General features: G+C 41.1%; 1 protein-coding gene across 1 annotated transcript in view; it reads right to left on the bottom strand.

Moving 5' to 3' along the window:
* Positions 1 to 340: 340 nt before the first annotated feature.
* LOC149543175 (Transducin/WD40 repeat-like superfamily protein) overlaps positions 341 to 25,380 on the bottom strand; it is a 268,058-nt gene continuing 243,018 nt past the window's right edge. The window contains exons 13-15 of the mRNA XM_089798064.1: positions 1,619 to 1,665; positions 1,130 to 1,361; positions 341 to 1,038 (exon numbers count right to left, since the gene is read on the bottom strand). Coding sequence (XP_089654190.1) covers positions 674 to 1,038; positions 1,130 to 1,361; positions 1,619 to 1,665 — 644 coding nt within the window. The 3' untranslated portion in view covers positions 341 to 673. The remainder of the gene's footprint in view (positions 1,039 to 1,129; positions 1,362 to 1,618; positions 1,666 to 25,380) is intronic.

Consider the following 25,380-nt stretch of genomic DNA (forward strand, 5'->3'; position numbering starts at 1 on the left):
CTCAACCTACAAAGATATTCAGGAAAATACATTGATACTCTATAATGTACACATACATTGATACTCTATAATGAACACCTTGAGACACTTGTTTGAAGAAGAAAAAATCACAAGGATAACAGATTTGCTAACCAAAATATATAACAAAAGATCCAAGTTGCAGAATGAGAAGGAGATCTAATTTATAGAAGCCTACTACATTTTTGTTTTCATTTGTTCTATTCGCGACTACTTATGGACTACAGAGACTGTTTGACCACGTGAATGTTATTAAAAACATTCACTCATTTCATCTATTAGAGCTCTATAGGATGGTAATCTCTATTTTATAAACTTGACATAATATCACAATTTTTTTATTTATAAAACTTTTTCTGTTAAGGCAGGGTTGGCTCTTTATGAGAGGATGCAGATCTAATTCTCGTCTGACTATGCTATCTTCATGTATATCCATCCTAAGGAAGATTCTTATTGCTGAAATTTTGATATATATATTTGGAGATCACATGCAGAACAAACTGCTGAAAAGAGATTAAATTGGATTACGTTGCTTAAAATACAACAATGGAGAAAATCTCCAATGTATTTCCTGCGTTCAAGATGCTGATTGTTAAGACATGACATCCTTTGATGGAATATGATTGTTTCCATATTCAAAATCCTTTTGGAAGTGTTATTGCGCAGGGAATACTGAAGTTATTTCTTGGCACCTCACGATACCCGCAGCTCCTCCGTAGCACAGCCATCTCTCACGACCTGGGTTAGAATTCCATCTGACTTTATGTACTGAAATTTGTTTTGACGGATACTTTTCAACCCTACTGCAACCAATCTCTTCAACACCTGAATTAAGACATTGATCTGCACCTGCAGGAACCAAGGAAAGTTCCCCCGTGTCCTCTTTCATTTGTTTTGTAGAATGCTTTACACTGTTGACCTTTTTCGATTTCTTTGCAATTCGGTTCTTGGAGGGTGTCATATTATATTCATCGGGAACTGCTACTAATGCGGATGAGCCAGACTCTGTATACTTGTTCTCTACATCCACGAGTGTTATCATTATCAAAATGTCTCCACTTGCGTACATTATAACGTTAAAAACACCACTGAAAGGAAAGGGATTACTCACCAGTTGTTGCACGTATATTTGTTCTTAAAACCTGATTTGACTCGGAGAGAAAACCACGTATAGATCTTGGAGTATCACTCCATTCATTAAGAGATTTCTTCATTGGAACAGGAGTAAGAGTTGATGGAGATATAATCTTGAATCTTCTAGTTCCCTCTTCGACGAGTGATCCACAAGTATAATGGGGGCTCCGGTGTCGCATTTTATCTTTCTCCACGGCTTTCTTAGTAAGCTTCAGATCAAATCCAGCAATACACAAACAACAAATATGAGTCATGTCTTTTTAAAGTATAGACATCTAGATATCTGACATAAGCGAAACTCAAATGAACAAGGGTGCAAATATGCAATGTTGTCATGAGATGTCTTTGGTGCAGGAGTCTTGTATTTCGACAAAACTATGCTCCGTGCCCTACTGCTATCTCTGTATTTATTGGCACGAGAAAAATGGGTAAGCAAAAACGAAGAAAAAATAAAATAAAACTATACCTGAAAATGAAGAGCAGAACCATCCACACCGCAATATGCAACCAAACCTGTATAAAAAGATACTTAGCCAACTGCAACCTTAATAGTTAAAACAATGAATATTTATGAAACATTTTGAAAACAGATAAGAAAATCTTCACTCTCCTTAGAGCCGATACATGCAGAATACAGTTACTTTTGCCTAGTATGTTATTTACGGTAGATAAAGGTCTTCTTTTGTTCTGCAATTAATCCAGACAAAAGAAAGCTTGGCTCTCCTTAAAGCCAACCCACTGGAAATAATCGCTTTTGCCTGGTATGTTGTTTAGATAAAGGTTCGTTTTTGGCCTGCAATTAATCCACCTCAGCATTACGATTTTAGGCATCTCTAAAATTCATTCATAATATTTATAAACTGTTCGCGATTAAGATTGTAGTCTGGATGAGTGTGAGACAAGAAGTTTGTTCTATGTGTACAATTGAAGATTGTTGTTGTGATAGAAATCTTTATTTCTGATTTTGATATATGTTGAAATTGAGAGAAGATGTTTATGATAATATTTTAGATAATATTATATAAAGAGACCTGTGTCATGCGACAAGCAATGCATTTGGAAATATGAAAAATCTTGTACTTGGAAATTGACGAGACCATCTGTTGTGATGAATTTTTTAATGTGTAATTAATTACTTTGTAGACAATGATCAAGTGAAGCATTGTACTCAAACATTTTAATTTATTTTTGACCGGTAAAAGGCCAAAGCCCTCCATTATATTAAATAACAAAGTTACAAATAGTCTTGCTCAAAGAAGCAGTAAATTCAGTTCTGATTACAGACCAATGTCTTTTGTCTTCTAACATTTCAAATTTGCTTCCTTGATCTTTCTCCTTTAATCGAAGATCTTGTTACAAACTCTTGAATATTAGTCACTTTCCATTCCTCGGTGCTAGTTAAAACCGTAAATGTATTGAGTGAAGACCCTGCAAGAATATAAATACTTGGCCAAGATACTTGTTAGAGCAAAAATGCAAATAAATCTGCTGTCTACCTTGAACCATTATAACAGATCATATTTCATTTCTTATTCAAGGCAAATTGCCTTGTAGATTACGTCTTTTTATTTAACTAATACCAAAATCATAAGTAATTTTTTCTAACGTGTATCATTAAATTGATGAACAATTATACTTCCTTTGATCTAATATTTTATTTTATTTGTATCATTAATACTTCCTCCAAGTCTAAGATTTTCGTGTGGTTGCTTCTTAATTAGTTAGGATTACTTAGTTCTTTTTTAATGAACATTTCTTCTCCATCAGCCCCTGCATTTGCTAGAGAATTGACTTCTTTACCCCCTTCCCTGAATATGTGTTGAACTCGGATGTCCTCCAATTCATCTATTAATTCTAAAGCCTGTTCTAATTTGGAGTTGAGCTGCCAATTAGGGGTTCCTCGTTTTCTGATTGCATTAAGAGTGATTTAAGTATCCCCCTCAATAATTAATTTCTTAATTCCCAAATCCAAGCTCAATTGAAGACCCCTCAATTAAAGCTTCCATCTCTGCAACATTATTTGTAACCTTCCCTATGAATTTAGCTCGTTTGACTAACCATTCTTCATTAGCAATACGAATGATGCATACCATCAAAATTCAACTTAATCCATACACTAGGTGGACTCCAGTTACAATCAACTCTAGCCCGCTTATTAGCTTTAGAGTAGATCATGGGAGGGTTGATAAGATTGCTCCAATTTTTCTTTATTTCCGCATCCCATTCAGACAAAGATCCTTCTTACTTTGACCGAGTTTCTGAGATTGTTGTTGGTATTTTCTATGAGACTAGCCTCTACTTTATTCAAAAAAGAAGGAATAGATAGTTCCTCATTCATGAAGATTCTACGGTTTCTTTCCTTCCAAATCCAAGCTCAATTGGAGATCTCTCAATGAAAGCCTCCATCTTTGCAACATTATTTGTAACCTTCCCTATGAATTTAGCTCATTTGACTAACCATTCTTGATTAGCAGTATGGATGATGCATACCATCAAAATTCAACTTAATCCATCCATGAGGTGGATTCCATTTACAATTAGCTCTAGGCAGCTTATTAGCTTTAGAGTAGATCATGGGAGGGTTGATAAGATTGCTCCAATTTTTCTTCCTTTCCGCATCCCATTTAGAGAAAGATCCTTCTTTCTCTGACCGATAATCTAAGATTGTTGTTGATGTTTTCTATGATACTAGCCTCTAGTTTATTCAAAAAAGAAGGAATAGATAGTTCCTCATTCATGAAGATTCTACAGTTTCTTTCCTTTCAAATTTCTCATAGTAATATAGAAGCAGTTATCCTCCAAAGGTTATAAACTTAGGCTAACTTTTGAGATGGTCCTAAAGATTGTTATCGAGTGCCAATTGCCAATTTAATTTGTTACATAGCCAAAACCAGCATGTTTTAGCAAAGGGACAATTAAATAAAATATGGTTTGTTGTTTCGGAATTGCTTCTGCAAAGCGAAAATCTTGATGGCCCTTCAAATCTCATTTTCATAAATCTATCTACTCAAACATTTTATTATCAATGAAAATATTTTTTTCTGGTGTACTGGTTTTCTCCCTTCAAGTGGAAGGGTTTTCTCGGAATAATTTCTTGTATTTTTTTCCTATTTTTAGTTCTTCTTTATTGTTGCTTATCATATTTTTCTAAGCAAAACTTTAACAAATATATCTTAATCACAATTTTTAATGCTAGCTACACCGGAAAACACTTTTTCCTGGTACATAGAGGTGACACAATTGGCCCATTAATGATCGCGGGACCGGGATTGTTCCTCCTTTTGTGTGGAGTGCTCCTTAGAACATAAGAATTGCTTGCAAGTGGTTAGTGTGCATTCACCCCACATGAGATTGTAAACTAATGACACAGCTCAAAGAGTGTCAGCTTAAGAAACATATAGCATGTATTATTCTTTTTATAATAAAAGACTAAGCTTATAGAGGATTGTTGGTAAACAGATTTGTCACTTGCAAATTATACACTCAGCCCGATGGAATGTATGTGGCACACTTATTTCCAACAATTGGATAGGTCCTTGATATGCGACCTTCCTCTGCGTTTAGAGGAGCAGCTCCCTCGTAAGATATAATTTTTTTGATTTTCAAACTTGAAATGTACGAATGAAAAATTTAAAAGAAATTAATTGATAACAAATATACAAACGAGTTTAATGCTTACATGAATTAACGTGAGTAACTAACAAAAACAATCAAGATCTAAGCTTGGAAGCTAATATCAACATTGAATTTGATTCAACCATCTATGAGCCTTATCATAATACTATGAAAAATACACATTCTGATCAGAATCAAAGCTTTGGCTGTTTAGATTTATGAAAAAGAGCCCCAAATGTGCTTCTTTCCATATTCCAATACTAAGAATACAAGAGAAACTTTTGATTACAAAGACAAGATTTGTAATTACTTTTCAAACTTTACCCTGCAACAAAATCGGAATGGAAGAAGGCAGGCAAGTGGCCAAACTTTGTCCAACTTTCATTGCCAAGGAAAAGGCACAGAAAAAGGAATGGAAAAAGAAAGACAAGCTAGCAGACATTAAGGAGAGAAAGGATCTTGAGAATAAAGTATTGAATGAGGCTCTCGAAGAATGTAGGGGGGCAGAAAAGGAAATCCCTAGGAGGGAGAATGAAGTTCTGGTCCAGGATATGCAGAACAAGAATCTGGATGAAAAGGGGTCTTCTAACTCTCTTCCAAATGACCTTAAGAAATTATCAACAATTCTAGATTCTATGCAATCACCTGCTGAAAGAGCAGATCAGGATAAGGAAGACTCTTTGGAAAGTGTTACCCCAAGTATGATCATACAAGACTCTGAACCCTGAGCTATATTGGGAGAATCTGATTTTATCTTTGATGAGAACTAAGATCGAGTGGACAGGAACATGGAGGCTATTTTTTATTAGTGCGCCACAGAGGAAAGGTGTAATAAAGAAGGGTGGAAGATGGTTAGTCACAAGAAAAAGAAAAGCAATAGAGATCCTTCTCCTGTTTCACCTGCAGCAATTAGAAGCAAAAGTAAGTTAGATGTGGGAGCAAAACCTAAAACATCGGGAAGGAAAAAGGTTAGCACTATTAGAGAAGAAGAAGCAAATAAGAATATTGCTGATGGAACCCAATTAACCATCGGGGAAGTTTGTTCTTGCAAGAAGAAATGAAGATTACATCATTGAACATTCGTGGCCTAAATGGGTCACACAAGCAGGATGTAGTTAGGAACATGATTAGGGACCATAAACCTTATATTGTTCTTATTCAAGAGACTAAAATGACTAAGGACAGAGTGGATTCTTTTAAAGTTAGAAATTTTAAAATAGCTGGTTCTTGGAGGGACCTTTGTCAGCCGATTGGATTGTCGTTGGTGTTTCTGCAGCCGACGGAGTGATTTTCATCGGTGTTTTTGTATTCTGTAGCCGACGGGTAAATAGTTCGTAGCGGACATAATGTTTGTGGCCGACAGACTCCTTCGAGAAGGTTCAGCAGATAGTATTTATATCCCGTTTGGGATCATTGTAAATCATCATTCAATCTCATCTTATGAAGCATAATGTAATGTTCTGGCATATGCGAATAATAATCTAAAGAGTTCTGCTGTTCGTGTTCATTATCCATATGCATTTCTTAATTAACCTATGCGGTAAACATTTGGCGCCGTTGCCTTATGAACTTGGAAGGTGGGCGGAATGAAGATTAATGCCAAATCAGCTTAACAAGGATTGAAATAAGGCAAAAGGAAAAGATGGAATGCGTATTGCACAAGAAAATTTAATTCTGGCACAGCAAGCCGAACGCCGAAGGAGATTCCAGAAGATTGCCGACGGAAACCGGAGCACGAAAGACTTGTTGGAGGAAATTCGGCAGCGGGTGGAATTGGTGGAAGAAGCACGGGAGGATTTTTTGAATCTGTGTTTGCCGAGGGAAGAGAATTCAGACGAAAGAGCATCGACTCGCACGGCTCAGAGTGCCGACAAAGCAAGAGCGTGGAGTGAACTCTTAATCCGGGATATAATTCCATAGGGGACAACTTCAGAACACTCTTCTTCACCAAGGTTCGCAGCTATTGAGTCTGCCGGTGTGGGAGACCAGTCTATCAGTGTGGGACAACAGTCCGCCAGTGTGGGAGAGCAGTCTACCGGTGTGGGAGTGCAAACCGCCAGTGTGGGAGAGCAGTCTGCTGGTGTGGGAGTGCAGTCCGTCGGTGTGGGAGACCAGTCCGCCGGTGTGGGAGTGCAGACTGCCGGTGTGGGAGTGAAGAGCGCCAGTGTTGTAGGACTGAGCAATGCTTGTTTACAGAAACCAATCGTGATGGCGGGACCAAAAGAGAAATTACCGAAATTTGATGGCGATGGTACGGCCGATCCCATCCGACACTGCAAAACATGTGAAACGATCTGGAGGGCAAATGGCATAACTGATGAAGACGACTGGATGAGACAATTTTCGGCAACCCTACGGGGCGTGGCAATTGATTGGTTTACTAGTACAGATCCACAAAAGCTAGACAGTTGGAATAACATCAAAAAGGAGTTTTTGGCCGAATTTCAACTGTTGCGTGACGATAATGAAATTGTCGTAGAAATCTTCAATACCAAGCAGGGGAAGAACGAAACTATCCGCGTTTACACCAGGAAATTGAAAGATTTGATAAACAAAATGAAAAATAAGCCGGTGGACAGACTTCAGAAAAGGTGGTTTGTGGAAGGCCTACGCCCAAACCTACGGAAGAAAATGAAAATTGTGCCGCCGTCGTCATACACGAAAGCATATAATAGAGCATTGAATCTCGAAAGTGAGCACAAGACAAAGAAGAAGAAGACTAGTTCGTTTGATTCTGATGACGACGAGCCTTTTGGCGAAGATAGCAGCGACGATGAAGGCAGTAGCAAGAAGGTCCGCGCCTTACAGAAGGACATGATCCGCATGATGAAGGAGTTTAAAAACATGTAGAAGGAGCCAAAAAGCAGTGAGATGTGGTGCACGAAGTGCAAGACCGAGGGTCATACTAAAGGATCCTGTCCAAAGAATCAATTCTGCGACATTTGTCAAATCATGGGCCATTCGACAAAGGAGTGTCCCTTTAACATGAAGACAAGAGGATCTACCCAGGTGCTTCTTACGCAAGAGGTTCCCCGTCAGGTAGTAACGGGAACAACAATAGTGCAGGTGCCACATCCAGCAAATACAGGAATAATAGACGTGAACAACAATAACAATGCAAACAATAACAACAATACGAGCAGAAGCCGAATCCAGTATGATGCAAATGGATGACCGATTGTTCAGTGCCGCGCATGTAACTTGTGGGGGCATTTTGCGCAGGAGTGTCCAACGGTGAATACACCTCAACTATTGTGCCGATGTTGTGGACCTGGCGATCACGATGACTCCAAGTGTCCAAAATTTGGAGTGAACTTGATCACTGTTGGGACAGATGAGGAAGAAGTTTTGGCAATTACGCAGAAACAAGCAAAAGAATACCCGAATCCCGCTGAAGAAAAGAGGAAATTTGCGGAAGCACGAGTGGAGGTTGAAAAAGTATCCCAAGCAGCAAGACCTCAGGACACCACCGACACTTCAACAAGGAATTCTGCGGAACAAAATGTAGTACGGCAAATTTTGCAGACGGAGGTACTAGTAAAGATAAATGATTTGCTTCTCACCATGCCTCAACTCCAATCTACTCTCTCAAATATTACGCCAGTTCCCAAGTCACCGGGAGAACCAAGTCAAGGGAAGGAAAAGGAGATTGCTGAAGGCGGAGAAGATCAGATGTTGCTGGCGCTGACATCCGGACGACACCCTGCAATCGTCGAGATGGGGATCCTCGGAGATGTTCTCAGGGACACAATAGTTGACGGAGGGTCCGGCGTAAATGTATTGCCAGAAGAAACCTGGAGGAAGCTTAGACAACCGACATTGTGGCCTCTGAGATTTCAGTTGCTGACAGCTGATCAACATGGCATTAAATTGCTGGGTATTCTCATGGCACAACCCGTAACAATTGGCACTCAGCCGTTCCTGATGGATTTCGTGGTGATTCCATTAAAGAGAAAAGGGTACGACGCCATCCTCGGCCGCGGGTGGCTTATTGAAGCGAGAGCTCGACACAACTGGAAGAACACTTTATCATTGGAAAGTAAAGGCTGTCGATTTGTCATTGACCTGCATACCCAAATGGTAGGGGAAGAGGCCTTGTCATCAGATTCTGAGGAAGAGGAGGATGAAGGCAGACAACGGATGGAACCGGATTAGGAGGGAGTCCTGCGATTGGATGGGGGATCAACGGATGACAACTTGGATTCAGTTAATGGTCTCTACCACTGGCAAATGGAGGACTATGAATTATTTCACAGCTACAATGTTCTGTCGATTGAGGAAGGCTCGAGAGCGAACAAATATCTGAAGGAGTTTACTGAAGTAAAGGAGGGGGAGGCACCGTTGGATGTTACACCTACCCATGCATTCAGTGAAGGGGAGACAATCAAGTATAATGAAGCTACGTTGCAAACAATGAATCTGGGGGTCGAGGCAGAGCCAAAGAACATACTAGTCGGAGATAACTGGGATCCAGTACTCAAAGCTGCGGCATTCAAGATATTTCTGGAATACAAGGATGTGTTTGCATGGACATATAAGGGCCTTAAGGGAGTACTGCCGGAATTATGTGTGCACTGCATCTCGCTAATGGAAGGAGCCATACTTGTACGAAAGCGACCGTACAGGACGAACAAGAACTATGCGGTATGGGTTACGAAGGAAATCAAACGGATGCTGGAAGCTGGCATTATCTTCAAGGTGCAGACCAATGAATGGGTGTCGCCGATAGTCATCTCACTAAAGAAGGATACTACTCAGATCTGGATATGCGTCGATTTCAGATGCCTGAATGCAGTCACGATCAAGGATCCCTTGCCGATTCGATTCACAGAGAACATTTTGGAGGTTGCCGAACATGAAATTTACTCTTTTATGGACAAGTTCTCAGGATACAATTAGATCTCTATAGCGGAGGAGGACAAATTGAAGACAACCTTTGTCGTCGAAGATGGAGTTTATGCGTACAGTCGAATGCCATTTGGGTTGTGAAATGTACCGGCCACATTCCAGCGGATTATACTGCATATCTTTGACAAGATGTCCGTGGGAAACTTCAAAGCCTTCCTGGATGATTGGTTAGTATTCAACACAGAAGACAGACACCTGACAACACTTGGTGAGTTCATGGAGAGATGTTGCAGAGCGTGGCTAGCGTTGAATCCCAAGAAGTGCAGATTCATGGTTCCGCACGGAAGATTGCTCTATCACATTGTCTGTAAGGAAGGGTTAAAGACAGACCACGACAAGGTGAGAGTCATTCTTGAAATGCAGCCATCCACTAATGTGACGGAGGTAAAGTCTTTTCTCGGGCACATAGATTATTACAGGAGATTTATTAAAATTTTTGCCAAGGGGTCATACCCACTAGACAGGTTAACCTGTACGGAAGAATCATTTAGATGGGACAAAGAGCATGACGAGGCATTTGAAGGGCTGAAAGTACAACTAGTTACGGCACCCATCTTGGCGTATCTGGACTAGAATAAAGAGTTTCATGTTCATGTGGATGCCTCCAACTATGCGATTGGTGCGACCCTGGCAGAGACAGGTAACCACAGACTGGATCACCCGATATACTTTGCCAGCCGGTTGTTATCAAAGGCCGAGCAGAACTACAGCACGACTGAAAGAGAAGCATTGGGAATGGTCTATGTTGTGCAAAAATTCCGTCATTATTTGCTCGCTACGCTGTTTGTGTTCTATGTTGATCACCAGGCCCTGTTGTACATGATTAATAAACCTGTCATCCAAGGGAGGATCAAAAGATGGCTACTTCTATTACAGGAATTTACTTTCAAGATTATTATCCGGCTGGGAAAGAAACATGTTAGCGCCGACCACCTGTCACGGATCAAAACAAGGGAACCAGCGGAGGGTGTGAATGACAACTTTCCTGACGCGCAACTGTTTCAGATTGGGGTACTGCCCGAATGGTACAGGAGTATCGGTGAGTATCTGTCAACAGGAAAATTTCCCACTGGGATGCCACCAAGTGAAAGGCACAAGTTGATAATCAGGAGTTGTACCTTTCAATTGATCAACGGATTGCTCTACAAAATGAAGCCGGATCATATTCTCCGGCAGTGTGTGTTGGAAGAGGAGATACCGCGGGTGCTAAAAGAAGCACATGAGGGCCCCGCGGGCGGACACATGGGACCTGACACCATTGCGCAAAAGATATTACTTGCAGGTCTTTGGTGGCCGACGGTGTACAATGATGCGCGGGAATGGATCATCGGATGTGACACTTGCCAATGGGCCGGGAAGCCGCTAAAGAGAGATTTCATGCCATTTAACCCCTCCCATGCACAGGAGCTTTTTGAGCGATGGGGATTAGATTTCATTGGACCCCTGAGGGTGAGCAAGACTCGACGGTGCCGATACATCATTGTTGCAATGGAGTACCTGACCAAGTGGGCGGAGGCACGGGTGTTACCAGATAACTCAGCCGTCAGCACTGCAAAGTTTATTTATGAACAAATCATTACCAGGTATGGAATTTCGTTGCAATTAACAAGCGATAGGGGAGGACATTTTGTTAATCATGTCATTCGATTGCTCACCACCCAGTTCAAGATTTATCATTCACTGTCAAGTCTGTACTACCCAAGAGCAAACGGACAGGCCGAGGCTACCAATAAAATCCTGGTATCAATCATCTACAAATCCTGTGCGGTTGAAAGTGCAGATTGGGAGGAAAACTTACTCGCCGCCCTTTGGGCTTATCGCACGACGTATAAGGTGACGACAGGGCACACACCATTTCAATTAATGTTTGGACAAGAAGCGGTAGTACCAATGGAATTCATGATTCTGAGCCTGCGAATAGCACTGGAAAACAAGCTAAATGACATGGAAAGCTTACGAGAGCGACTAAATAGTTTGAATAAGTTGGAGGAGAAGTGATTGTTGGCGCAGTGGGTGACAGAAGTGACACAAAATAGACGCAAGGTCTGGCATGATAAGCATCTGAAACGTAGTAGGTTCCAGTCAGGACAGTTGGTGTTGAAGTACGACGGTCACAATGAAGTCAAGCCGGGGAAGTTTAAGGTTAAGTGTGTTGGACTATACCAGATCCGAGAGGTTGGCGACAATGGAGCAATCAAATTGTCAACCCTGGATGGGGAAGAGGTCCCTCAGGCAGTCAACAGATCCAAATTGAAACTATTCCCCGCGGGCTTGTCTCTCACCTCGAGTTTGATCGGCCGTGGTAAGTTCATTTCATTAGTTGCAAAGGTGAACAGTCTCCCGTGGGTGTAAACCAATCTCTGGCAAGGTCTTCATTCTCTTCTACAGACGGGCGACTTCCACGAACTCGATCAACTTATGGCTGTTCAGCCCTTTGTCAAATTCTCAGGCGACTGTTGCCCGTGTGTGTAATCATTTTCTGCGGGCTATGTTCTGCCGCAGTCTTCCCTTGGTTCCTGGCAGGTTTCTTCCAGTGCGAGTGCTTTTGCATCTCCTTGTTTATCTTCGATAGCTTGAAATAGATGACTAGAAGCAAATTGATGGGAACGTGCAGGAGAAGAGCCATGCCTGCCGAAACTATGAGTGGGTGAGTGGAGCTCTACGTTCGAAGGAAAATCCTGAGCGGATAAAGAAATGACTGAACAATGAGATCAGGCAAAGAATAAAGAAGGTATGTGCCTGCCATTCTGGTAATGCTCTCGTCCTACCTACAGTACAGCAAAATCGGTTCAATGTTTAACCACAGCCAAGCGAGGGGTACAGATGCGTAGAGAAGGCTTATCATTTCTTCAGCGCGGGGAGGATATTTACACAGTCTGAGCATGCTTGGTAACTTGGAGCTGTTTGACGCAATTACAGGATGGAGGGTTTGACTATTAGAACGCATCGAACCTTGCATAAGCCCGACTATGCTTGAGAGCGACCTAAGAAAAAAAAAATCTACTCCCACTGTGATCTTCGATTCTTAGAGTTCTGTCTCATTGCCAAGGGAGAAATTTCTAAGGGACAGCTTGGTTGGTTGTGTATTGTTTTTCATTGCAAGATTTCCCCGAGGTTACCTGTTGCTTTATTTTTCCGTGAGAAAGGTGTACTCTAAACAGTTCGACATTTTCTTTTGCCTCTTCCGCGAGGTGGGATTTTTCTTGTAACGGTTGGAGGAAACTTATATAAGGAGAAATAAGCCAATTTTGCATGGAATCGGCAGGCAAACGGAAGCCGTGGAAGAGTCAACTGGCAGCATATATGGAAAAGAGTTCAAGGGTTTTGGCATCCGGGATTCGAGTTGCAAGCCCCTCGGGTTTCAATAGCAAGAAGCAGAAGACTAGGGAGGAACTCACTTATCTCACCGTCCAATTTGAGGGTCTTAATGGGAGCGAATGCCGGAGGAGGTGGCAGGAGACTCTGGAGGCAGACCAGATTAAGCAGATTTTGATCCAAGCGCAGGTACATTGGGCCATCCAACTTCCCATCTTCTCTATCCGGTTGTTCGAATCAGTATTGCGCACCATGATAAAGACATATAGCCCGCGGAGCAGAACAAGTACATTCATGTACAAGAAGCAGCAGATGACGATGTCTTTAAACCTAGGGATTTCACTAGGGTTTTCAACATCCTTGGCCCAAATGGTAAGAAAGTGGAGATCAAGAACCACAAACTCTCACGAGAACAGAAGGAGCATTGGATAGATCTAGTATGTCGAGATCTTACACCCGTGGAGAGGGACGCAGCGGTTCAGGGGTCATCGAGAACAAGTTAATAGGTGCCACTCGGGCTTCAGATATAGCGTTGCCGCAGGTTGTGTTTATGAATGGCATCATGCAAGGGATGGTATATGATTGGGCTTCAATCCTCACCGATAGGATGGAGGAATTCATGACCCTTCAGCACTGAACATTTTTTATGTCGCACCATGCCATTGGGCTATTCCTGGAGGTTGCAACTAGCTAGATACCACTGGATGATTTTGAGGCTCCTCCAAGGGGCAAGTTGGCGGACTGGGAGCCTCCCATATTCTTTTGGTGCCATTTGGATACAGGTGGAACAACAGCGGGCCATAAGAGAGTACTCCGAGGACTGGACACTTCCGGAGATACAGATAGTCAACAAGAAGACACTTCAAAAAACGACGGGGCTAAGTCTGTGGAAGAGGAGAGCACTTCGGGGGAAGTTGGCGGTGAGGCAGCAGGTAGTGGGTCCACATTCTTTACCCCCCCTCAGCTGTCAACTTCGACAAACTTGACTACCTGCACGTCAGTCATTCCCCTGTTTGGCCAACGCCATGCCCCTGTTGTGATGACCCCTCCGACGGTGGCAGAGGTTTTCCCATGAGCAGTGACGAAGATCGTCCCACAGACAGTGACAGATGTCCCGCAGACAGTCGCTGATATATTGCCAACGGTTGTAGCGGAGGTGATTCTAGTGGTACCAGCAGAGCAAGTTGCACAAGCAGATGTCGTTACAGTGGCAGTCTCACAGAGAGCACAGTTGCCAGTGCCGGAGCTTGAGTTTGAGATTCATTTAGATGTGATGGATTGCGATGCAGTGGTCACTGTTTCGTCATCTTTATTAGCAGAGGTCGAGCCAGTCGAGTCAGCCCAGCCAATACCGCAGGAGGAGAGCATGGAGCCCGCGCAGTCAGAGCAACCGGAGGTGATGGATAGAGCTAGTATGTTTTCGAGGCAGCAGTTCCGACTCACTCCTGCTAAGTGGGGTCCGTCCATCTAGTCTCTTAGGCGTTCAAGAACATCACCGGCAGTATTAGAGCCTCAGCCTCAGGAGGAGGGAATGCCACATGTCGTGGTTGCGACGACAGCAAAGGAGGCGGCACGGGATGTGGGCAAGGCTCCCGCTGATTAGGAGAATAGTGATGTGGAATGGTCATTGGAGGACTTCGCCAAGGAGGATTACAGGTTGGATGAGGACAGGTGCAGGGACTACCTTAGGACTATGAAGTCTGCGTTAAAGAAGGGATATGATGTGGCAATTCAGGCTCTGACTCGGCGGAGAGAGTGGCATTTGATCTGAGCATATATTCGTAGGGTTTGTCCTCAACGATTTCAGACTTGTTTTGTGGATAGAGGTTGGCTAGCAGTTGAGACACCAAAGATGTTGGCAGATTGGGCCACTGAGCCGGAGTTGGGACCGAGTGACACTCTGTTGATGAGGCTGGCACATGAGATTGTGGGATCGTACAAGGAGGTTTACTATGCTCGGCAGCACATAGAGGCAGACAAGGCAGCGAACAGTATTGCATCTCAAAGATCTCTGGTGGTTGAGAGGGAAGCAAGAGAAAAGTTACCCGCAGACTTGGCTGACCAGCAGGTAGCATGGGCAGCGGAGCGGGCAGCACTATTGAGGGATATGGCAGCAGTTGTGCAGGATAAGGATGCGGCTATCCAAGATGCGGAAGCGGCTGTACGGGATAAGGATGTAGCTGAGCACGAGTTGCAGTTAGCCAAGAGACAGGCTATGGATGCTGCGCTTCTTCTAAAGGAGGCCGTCAAGGTTAATTCACAGATTCAGAAAGATCTGCGCATCAGGACAGAGCAGGTATATGAGTTACGTCGCCAGCAACACTCTTCTGGGACGCCTCCTCCTCTCTAGTATTTCTTTTGTTGTCTAAAAGTTGTCTCCTAGTTTTGTTAGTCGTCAGGAGATCACTTTTCTTTTTGGGGGGGATGGTGTCAGCCGACTGGATTGTCGTCAGTGTTTCTGTAGCCAACGAGGTGATTGTCGTCGGTGTTTTTGTATTCTGTAGCCGACAGGTAAATAGTTTGTAGCGGACATAATGTTTGTGGCCGATGGACTCCTTCGGGAAGGTTCGGTGGATAGTATTTATATCTCGTCTGGGATCATTGTAAATTATCATTCAATCTCATCTTATGAAGCATAATCTAATGTTCTGGCATATGCGAATAATAATCTAAAGAGTTCTACTGTTTGTGTTAATTATCCATGTGCATTTCTTAATTAACCTATGCGGTAAACAACCTTTAGGTGGGCTTGCAGTTCTATAGAATAACAATAGTTTGAAAGGTGATATTATTTATGCTAGTGATAATATCTTGTTGAGTAAATTTACTAACGTCACGAACGATGATAGCTGGTTCATTTTGAATGTTTATGCTTCAAACTCTAAAAGAGGTAGATCTTGGTATTGGGACAAAATTAGGAATCTCCTAGGAGGGTTGCAGGGGAAGCGATTCTTATGTGGGATTTCAATACCCCTCTTAAGAGCCAGGAGAAAAAAGGTGGTATGGAGATTGACCTTGATAGCAGACTAGACCTTATGAATCTCATTAATGATTTGTCCCTTATGGACCTAGACCTTCATGGTGCAGATTTCACCTGGTCTAATTGAAGAGCGGGAAAGGAATGCATACAGTTGAGATTGGATAGATCTCTCATTTCTATGGATTGGCTTGCCAATTTTTCCTGTACCTTGTCAGCCTTGGCAAGGATTGGTTCAGATCACTCCAATTGTTTTAATGATGGAGCAAATGGATAGAAAAAGGAACTTCCCATTCAAATTTGAGAAAATGTGGATCAGACACCCCAACATCAAAGGATAAGATCAATGATAGGTGGTCTATTCATGTGGAAGGCACAGCTATGTTCAAAGTGGCCAAGAAACTTAGGAATGTTAAGAATAATATTAAGGTTTGAAATAAAACTGAGTGGAAACAGTTTTTAATCTAAGGCTACTACCATGGAAGAAATCTCCCAAATGCAAGTTTCTATCCAAAGGATATGATATGGAGAGCCTGGAAAAAGAAAAATCCCAGCTTGCTTCTTATCATGATATTATTGGAAAAGAAAAGACTTTTTGGAGACAAAGGTCTAGATCCATATGGCTAAGGGAGGGTGATCGCAATACAAGGTTTTTTCATCTCACTACCCTCAAGCATAGAACGGCTAACAGAATCTCCAAAATCATTAAAAATGACAAGACCTGCTCAGATGAAGACAACATCAATCAAGAATCTACGAGATATTTCGAAGAACTCTTCTCAACTGACCCAACTATCTCCTTCACTGACCAAGAAAGGATTTTGGGAAATATAAAGCCTTTAATTGGGGATGCTATCAATAAAAAGATCTGTTTGATACATACTGAGAATGAGGTGGAAAAGGCAGTGTTTTCTTTTGAAGGTGATAAAGCTCCTGGACTTGATGTGTTCCCTGTGTTTTTTTTTGAAGCTTTCTAGAATATTGTGAAACAAGTTGTGATAAAGGTTGTGCAGGAATTTTTGGGGTCTAAAAATTTGCTGAAAGAGCTTAATGCTACTTTCCTAGTCTTGATTCCTAAAGTTCCTATAAATGAGACTGTGGACGAATTCCGACCTATAAGTCTCTTCAATTACTTTTATAAGATTATTTCTAAGGTTCTCACTATGAGAATGCTTGAAACCTTCCTAGTCTTAATCTCCCCTCAACAATTTGGATTCACTCCTAGCCAAAATTTTTTGAATTCCATTATGATGGTTCATGAAGTCATCCACTCCCTAGATGCTACTAAGAGACAAGGATTCTTGCTCAAATTGGACGTATCCAAAGCTTATGGTAGGGTGGACTGGGCTTTTTTGCTAAAGGTTTTGGAAGCCTTTGGATTCAATAACAAGGTATGTAGAATCATTTCTCAATTAATTTCCTCTATTTCTATGGCTGTTTTGGTGAATGGCAATCCTAGTTCTTTTTTTAAACCAGCCAAAGGTTTGAGACAAGTAGAGCATCTCTCTCCTGTCATGTTCATCATAGCCGCTGAATGTTTAGGGAGATTTATCTTATCGGGCATTAACTCCAATGAACTTATTGGGGTTAAATCATCTTCGAATTTTGATAAATTTTCCCATCAGCAATTTGTTAATGATACTATTCTGGGAGGGGCTGCTACCATCAAGGAAGCTAAGAATCTCAAGGCTCTACTCAATTGCTACTGTAAGGCTACAGGCCAACTAATCAACTGGTGTAAAATCTCATTATTTTTTATCAACGCACGAGGACAGACAGAGGAGGATCACAACTATTTTGGGGTGCAATATTGAGCACCTGTCATCTACCTATTTGGGGCTACCTCTGGGTCTTAAGCCTCCAGGAAACTTTTGGCACTCCCTGGTGTACAAATTTAATAGAAAACTAGCTGGATGGAAAGGGACAACTCTAAGTCAAGCAGAAATGATACAATTGCTCAAGGCAATTCTACAAAATCTGCCTACCTATGCTCTTAGTCTCTCTTCCAGATCCCTTCTAAATTTGTGGAGACTATTGAGAAGATTCATAAAAGATTTATTTGGTCAGGTGTTGAAGAGAAGAAAAGACTGTCATTGATATCTTGGGACAAGGTTTGCTTGCCTAAGGCTTGTGGAGGCTTGGGATTGAGGAAGATTAGAGTTTTAAATTCTACTTTGCGTGCCAAGCAAGTGTGGAGGCTTTATCGAAACAACGATAAATGGAGTAAAATTTTCTTTGAGAAATACCTGTCTAACCATCCTTCTCTACAAGAATTTCTCAAGACTGAAGACATTCCTAATGGGTCTTTCATTTGGAATGGCCTTATTATAGCCACAAAGGCAGCTTCTTTGAAGGCTAGATGAAAACTTGGCAACTAAAACTCTCTCCGGTTCTGGGAGGATTATTGGCTTCCTTTTGGGCCGTTGGAAGATCAGGAGGAGATCAAACACTTGAAGGAATTTTGTGTGGATAGGTTTAGGAGTAGAGTTTCTAACTAGTGGAGAAATGGCTCTTGGGTGACATAGGAAATTCCTAAACTTCAACCCCTGGCTTTTATGCTGAACTCTCTTTTTCCTTTGAATAAACTTGATAGTCTTATTTGGGAGGCATCACCCTCGGGAGCTTTTTCGATACCTTCTACTTAGCAAGCCTTATCCAAGTGTTCTCTTCCTCCTCCTTGGGCGAGAGCTTGGATATCATCCCTCACTCCCAAGATTAATATTTTCTTTTGGATCCTCCTCCAAAACAAAATTCTCACTGTGGATAATCTTTGTAAGAGAGGTTTTCTTCTTCCTAATAGATGTGTTTTGTGTTGTTTTGAGGAAGAGACCGTCAACCATCTTTTTCTGCATTGTTCCTTTGTGACCTCTATTTGGGCCAAACTTTTTACTAAAATGAATATCTCCCAGGTCCTTCCTCTTTTTGTTCTTGACTGCTTTGCTCAGTGAACCCCTCTCGCTCAGAGACCCAACAATTCCATTTCTTTTTGGAATCTTTCTCTACCCCATCTGTTTTGGGGTATTTGGAAGGAGAAAAGCAATTGAATATTTAGAGACAAGGGAGTTCCGCCATCTGTGGTGTGTTTCAAAATTATCAATGCAATTACAGAGAACCTCAGTATTTCTAGAGATAATAGGAGCCCAAGATCTAACACTACTGAAAAGACCAGATTGGAAAGCAAATGGAGTTTTCCTCTGAAGGGATGGTGCAAAGCTAACTTTGACAAGCCAACAAAAGGAGATCCAGGGCTGGCTAGGTGTGGAGGAGTGATAAGAAGCCATTTTCACCAAAGCATTGCAGTGGTGGCTCTCCCCTTGGGATCATAGACCAGCAATGTCGCAGAGGCTATAGTCTCTCTCCAAATAACCAAATTGGCTAAAAATCAGGGCATTTCCAAACTCTGGTGGAGACTCAATGAACATTATCAATTGCCTTAAAGGAAAAACTAAGCCCTCTTGGAATATTGAAAATATAATAATGGAAACAGAAAATATTCATAATTCCATGGAAGACTACTATATTTCACATATCTATTGTGAATCCAACACAGTGGCTGATGCAATCGCCAATGAGGCAATGAGGTGTCAAAGGAATGTGACTTGGCAGGGTGATGAAAGCCTCCCTATGATTTTCTTGTCTTGCATTGATTATGACTTAATCAATGGCAGGGTAGGAGTAATTATGAATAGAGATGGACACGCATAGAAAGATTGATTCACTGATTTCCAAGCGCAAGGATACCTATACGATAGACAAGTGCTATAATCATCATGTCAATCCTAATGCTTTCTGGGTGCTTATGATTACCACTTCTTTTTTTAAGGCAATTGCTTTGGTCAGTTTTAGCAACTTTTCTTTGCTAGTCGAGAATCACAAAACTAAGATGAGGGGCCAAAGAAGAAGACGTGAACCGTCCAACTGTGAAAAATGGAAAAACAACACAAGGGTTTGGGAAATTTTGGAGAGTAGGCACCTCATCACCTTCATGGTGAGACTTCATCGCAGAAACCTTGAAGTTACCAATCTTTTCCAATTACACTGTCAACAAGAAGCTCATATCTATTGTCATTGGTATAACAATGGATGAGAGGAAATTCTACAGAGACCGTAAGTTTTCTAACACAGCCATTGATGACTTCCCCAAGGAACTTGGTGAAAGAGAGGCTCTTGTGAAGGATGAAAGTAAGACCTACTTTCTGCCATTATCTATTATATTACTTTAGATACTAGATTTTCGAGAATTTGCTCATATCACTTTGTGTGGTTGAATCATTTAATACACAATGTCAAGGTGTCCATTCTTTTGTACTTGTTATCTTCTTTAAATGCTACTATTAAGGGTATTACGGAAAAAACAATTGCAAATACCCCCTTCCATGAGGGTCTCATGTTGCTCATTTATGAGCATATTAAAGCCCACTCAATAGGGAAATTTCCCGAACTGAAGGGCAAGAAGAAAATCATGGATAGTGATGCTGAGGATTCCTATGGATATTCTAATACCAAAGATAGTGAAGGGCTACATTCAGATGATGAGGATTTAGGGCTGAGTTCCAAAGGCAAGGGTAAGCAGTCTACTCGGAATGCCCTTGGCGAATCACTAAAGAAAAGTGGATAGACCCCCAAAAAACAAAAGAAGGCAGGATCGGAAGAGGAGATGTATGAGGAAGACATGATAGAGTCGGAGGAAGATGTTGAGTTGATACAACAAAAGGAGACCCCCAAGAAGAGAAAGCCTACCCAAAATATTAAACCCTGTAAGCCAAATAAATAGGCCAAGGTGGTCATTTCTTCTGATGAATATGAGGAGGGTGGGGATTATATGGATACCGATAGTCAGGAGGATGTGCCCTCTAAGGCGGTGTTTAATAAGGAAAATATCGGGAAAGCAAGCATGAAAGATGATGAGGGTGATTACTCCCCCCTGGATCTTATTAAGAACCAATATGGTGGCTCTCTATCCCTCGACGATAAAGATAATCCTCCCTCATCTGTTGAAAAAATTTGCAAAGAAGTGCCTCAACCACGAGGCAAAGGAAGAAAATTTACCTAGAAAAACATATCCTTAGATTCGATGAGGTTGGGAATCGCAAGAGAAACAATGAATTTAAAGGTTGAAGAAACAAACCCAGGTAAGGTGGATCTCCAAACTCTAATTGATCCTTCTTTGGTCATCCTTAGTGACAACAACAAAGAGGTAGGCATGGACCTCCTAAACAATGCTAGGAAGAGCCTGTTCGATAACTTCAGATCAATAAAATGAACATTTCATCAGATTTTGGGTTTGAAGGACAGGATGTCCATGGTTGAGAAGAAGGTTGGTGATAACAAGGTGTAGGATGGAGACAACAAGGACAATCTCCCCACTGGATCCCTGATTGACTTGGCTACATTCTACAGGCTAGAAGCCCAGGTGATGGAGCTGGAAAACAAAGTCAATGATATTGAGTACCCTCCGAAGTATAGCTCAACAGAGCTATAACATCCTCAGAGCCTCCAATTAACACATCAAGATCTTGATTAATAAGCTGGAAGAAAGCCATTGTTGTTGTGACTGAGGATGTTGGACTGACTATTGACAACAAGGAATGGGCAGAAGAACCAGAGCTACCACTAAGAAGATGACGGTTGGAGCTTCCTCGGAGATCAAACAAATCAAAGTTGTCGCTGAGAAGATGGATGTGTTGCAGGAAAAAGCAGCAGAAATGATTAAAAGAATGGGTTAATGCCCTGCTATCCTTTGGCTTTTTTGTGTTTTTCTAGTTTGTTGGCTTTTTGTGCTATCTTTCATTGTTCGCTCTATTCTTTGTGGGTTGTAGTTTCTTGGACTATAATGTTTAATCTTTAGATCTTTTTTTCGTGCAGGATATCAGGGCCTCTTCAAAACCTATTTTCTTAATCTAAAACAAAATTGGAGCATAAGTGTACCTTTTTCTTTACTGAAATCCAAAATGTCCCTTTTTTACACGTGACAATCATGAATTTATAACTTATTCAAGCTTAACCAACTTCTTAGGTTCGTAACCACTTAAAAAGTTAAGAGTTTGGAAATTTCTGAAAATAGTTCGTAACTAATTCTAACTTTTTACGAACTCCAACTTTCAATGCTTAACCATAACTAGGGAAAAGTTAAGGCATCAACTAAAACCAAAATTAGTTCTAGAGTTGACCTTTCACAAAATATACAAACAAAACATGAGAGACAACTTTAGACATTCCTACTTTTAACTTTAAGTGGGGTCATTGATATCTCCTGCATCTGTTCTTTGGTCTGGGGGTGCTATGAATAGATGAGTCAAATTCACCTTATATGATCCGATTGATTTGATTACCTGTTCCAAAGTCTTATTTTTTATGATGACCACACTTTGTGTTATCAGCTTGCATAGATCATGGCATTTCCTGATTTCATGCAACTCTAGAGTGCAACCTAGTAGTTTTTGAATGCAAGAACCCAATGCCACTGATGTTTGCATCCAAACATTGTTTACTACTAAGTTCAGTGCTGATCTTTAATTCTATGCGGATCTTAAGTATGTTCACTAATAGGGATACCTTCTACAATTGTCAGTACATTCCCCAAGGCTTTTGTTTTCAACTGCTTGCAAGCATTTAGGAGCTTCTTTTCTTCGTTTGTTTTCTGATCCAAGCTAGTGCGTTTCCATCCGATGTTTTCCAGCCATATATCAATTATCTCTTCTTCCCCACTTGAACTAATTTCAGAGATCTGACTATACCGCTGTCCATTGAAATCAAAGGACCATCAATTTCTCTCCAAAACAATTGTTGTTCCTCACGAGTTCCTAGTTCCTTTTGAATGCTTTGCTCTATGTGATTTGCCTTAGCATACATGACTTTTACTTCCTGAAATAGGCTTGAGGTTTGTTCTTTCATGTCCTTTATCCATGCCTTCACCATCTTACCATATGTTTGACATTCTCTTATGTTTCGAATAAAGCTTTCATCAAACATCTTTTTAGGATTCTTGGTTATTTCTGTAGAAGAACTAGGATCTGGGAATGAATCACCTACCTTCAATCAGACGCATGAAGAAAGAGCTTGAACTTGGTGCTTGAGCTGGTTTTTAGTTTGCTTATCTGTGTATGACTGTTCAATTAGGACAGCAGCTGATAATTGGAAATTATGCTCCCTACCTTCACGAGTGGTCCGGCCTAAGTCCACTTGAGTTATGTGAAAATCAGCTTCATCTACTTCACCTATGCTCTTCTCAATGATAGGTTGCGTGATCTCAACAATTAGGTTTCCAAAGACGAGATGCATTGCTTATCTAGAATCTACTCTAGTCTTCTTCACCTTCATACCTTTATGTACAAGATCAGCTACCACATCTAGATTTGGTGTTTCTAATTGGATCACCCTTTTCTTCTTTCTCTCCGAACTTTGTTGCAGCCAATATGCTGAGAGTAGTAGATGGTTTTATTATTGAGGGAACATTCAAAATCATAGGCGAGAGCTCTTGGTTGTATTTATTTTCTATGATTGCCATCTCTTGAGTCCCTTCAACACTTTTAGGAGATGGTGAGCGTGTAGGAGAAGATATAGACTGAATTATTTCGTCCACGAATGATGATGGTAAGGCATTCATCATAGGAGCTTCATCTATCATTTGCTGAATTGGATTTAAGGTCTTCTCCTTGGGTTTGGACCTCTTCTTTCTAGTGACCATGTTGAGTTCACACGCTGAAGCTAAATCAGTTCCTTTGTTAGGATCTTCATCATCACCTCCACCTTGTGTATCTTGTGGTGAACTGGAAGTAGTAGGCGGGATAGATGGAATGGCTGAATGAGATGTACCTTCTTGCGAACTATTGTTCTTCTTCGCATACCCTTTCCTATCGGCTTAGTGGTTGTGGCCCCTATGACTTTGCTTTTTAGCCAATTCTTTGTTCATTGAATAACAAAGAAGGTTCTATCCTTGAGATCTTTCAATTCTGGTAAGGACCAATTAATGTAAGGTAATTCCAAAAGTTGTATTCGTTCGAAGAAGAAAGGATCAATTAGATTTGATCCATCTTCTTGTATGCCTGTCACATCCCACCCCATCTTGTAATCAATGATTTGTTGAATTGTGAATCTCATCTAGTCTCTTTTTCTTACCTCAAAATCATTCTCACAATTTGCCCAATAATCTTCCATTGTAGGAAAATGAAAATAGCCAAGTCCTAGTGCTAAATTGTTTTTAACGTACCCACTGCCATCAAATGGGAAACGACTTTGAAAAGAGTAAAGAGTTATCTTGACCATAGATCATTCAATATTTTGAGCATCTGAAGAAGAAACACAACTATAATGTCCAATACCAATTGGAAAAAGAATGGATACTTTATTCCTGTACTTTTTGTTTAGTTAACCAATTTGCCTGCAAACTTCTGAAAGTACCAATTTGTCATCTACAAAGCGAGGCAACATAAGAGGACATTCTTGAAAGCATCCAATTTGAATGTAGGTGAAACAAGTACTGTATGAAAAAGCCCTCGTAAGTGCTAATGAGACTAGTTGCTTCAGTAGATATTAGGAGTCCTATGTCTCCCTGTAGCTCTCTATTTGTGAACATAGAAAAAACATCATTCACTCTGCGGAAGTGTGTATTGCTTTGTTTCAATAGCAACTGGAGGTAAAAATTATAGATTTGCGTAGCCACATTATATTCCCCATAAGGATTGAGACCAAACCATGATTTCATGCTAGCAATCACACATAAGGTAAGAGGACATGTAGAATCCCTAATTCAGATTAAATTCAGTCAACTGATTGTGAAGGGCATCACTAATCGTCTCTCCTCAATCAATAAATTGCTTTCCAGTGGTTATGGTATTGATGTATAGAAACATCTAGTCCTGAAAACCCTCAATTGTCTCATTCCCAATCACCTTGCTAAGTAGAACAATCATATCCGAAATATCTTCATTGAGAAGTGTCTTGCGAAGAGTCCTTGGTAATTGTGATTGTCCTTTTCTAGGTCGATCCAGCCAACTTCTCACGATTATATTCAAACACTTCTTTTTATTAGATGAAAATACTCTTGAGCAACTTCTCCGGAGAACTCTATGAATTCTTCCCTCACTGGCAATTTGAATGAAATAGAAATAGATACTGGATCAAGCCTTGTTATGAAATTACCTTCTGAGATTTTAATGGCTCTAGAGTTTTGATAATATGCTTTCACACATTCCAAAATCAGTTTGGTGCATTGAACTGCAAGTGGATATCCTCCTACATCAGCCAGCTCATTGTTTAATGTTCTTTGTGCCAAGGGTGGTCTATCCTCTTTGCTCATTGCCTACAAAAAATCTGCAATGTCAATTTGTCCCGTTTTGGTGTCTGATATCTCAGGAAGCATGCTTGTCAATATTATAGGAGGCTCCTTGTCTTGGAACTTGTATTTCATTATT

The sequence above is a fragment of the Cupressus sempervirens genome, chromosome 8, assembly GCF_028749045.1.
Source record: "Cupressus sempervirens isolate cs-2001-9-10 chromosome 8, ASM2874904v1, whole genome shotgun sequence".
Classification (NCBI taxonomy): Eukaryota; Viridiplantae; Streptophyta; class Pinopsida; order Cupressales; family Cupressaceae; genus Cupressus; species Cupressus sempervirens.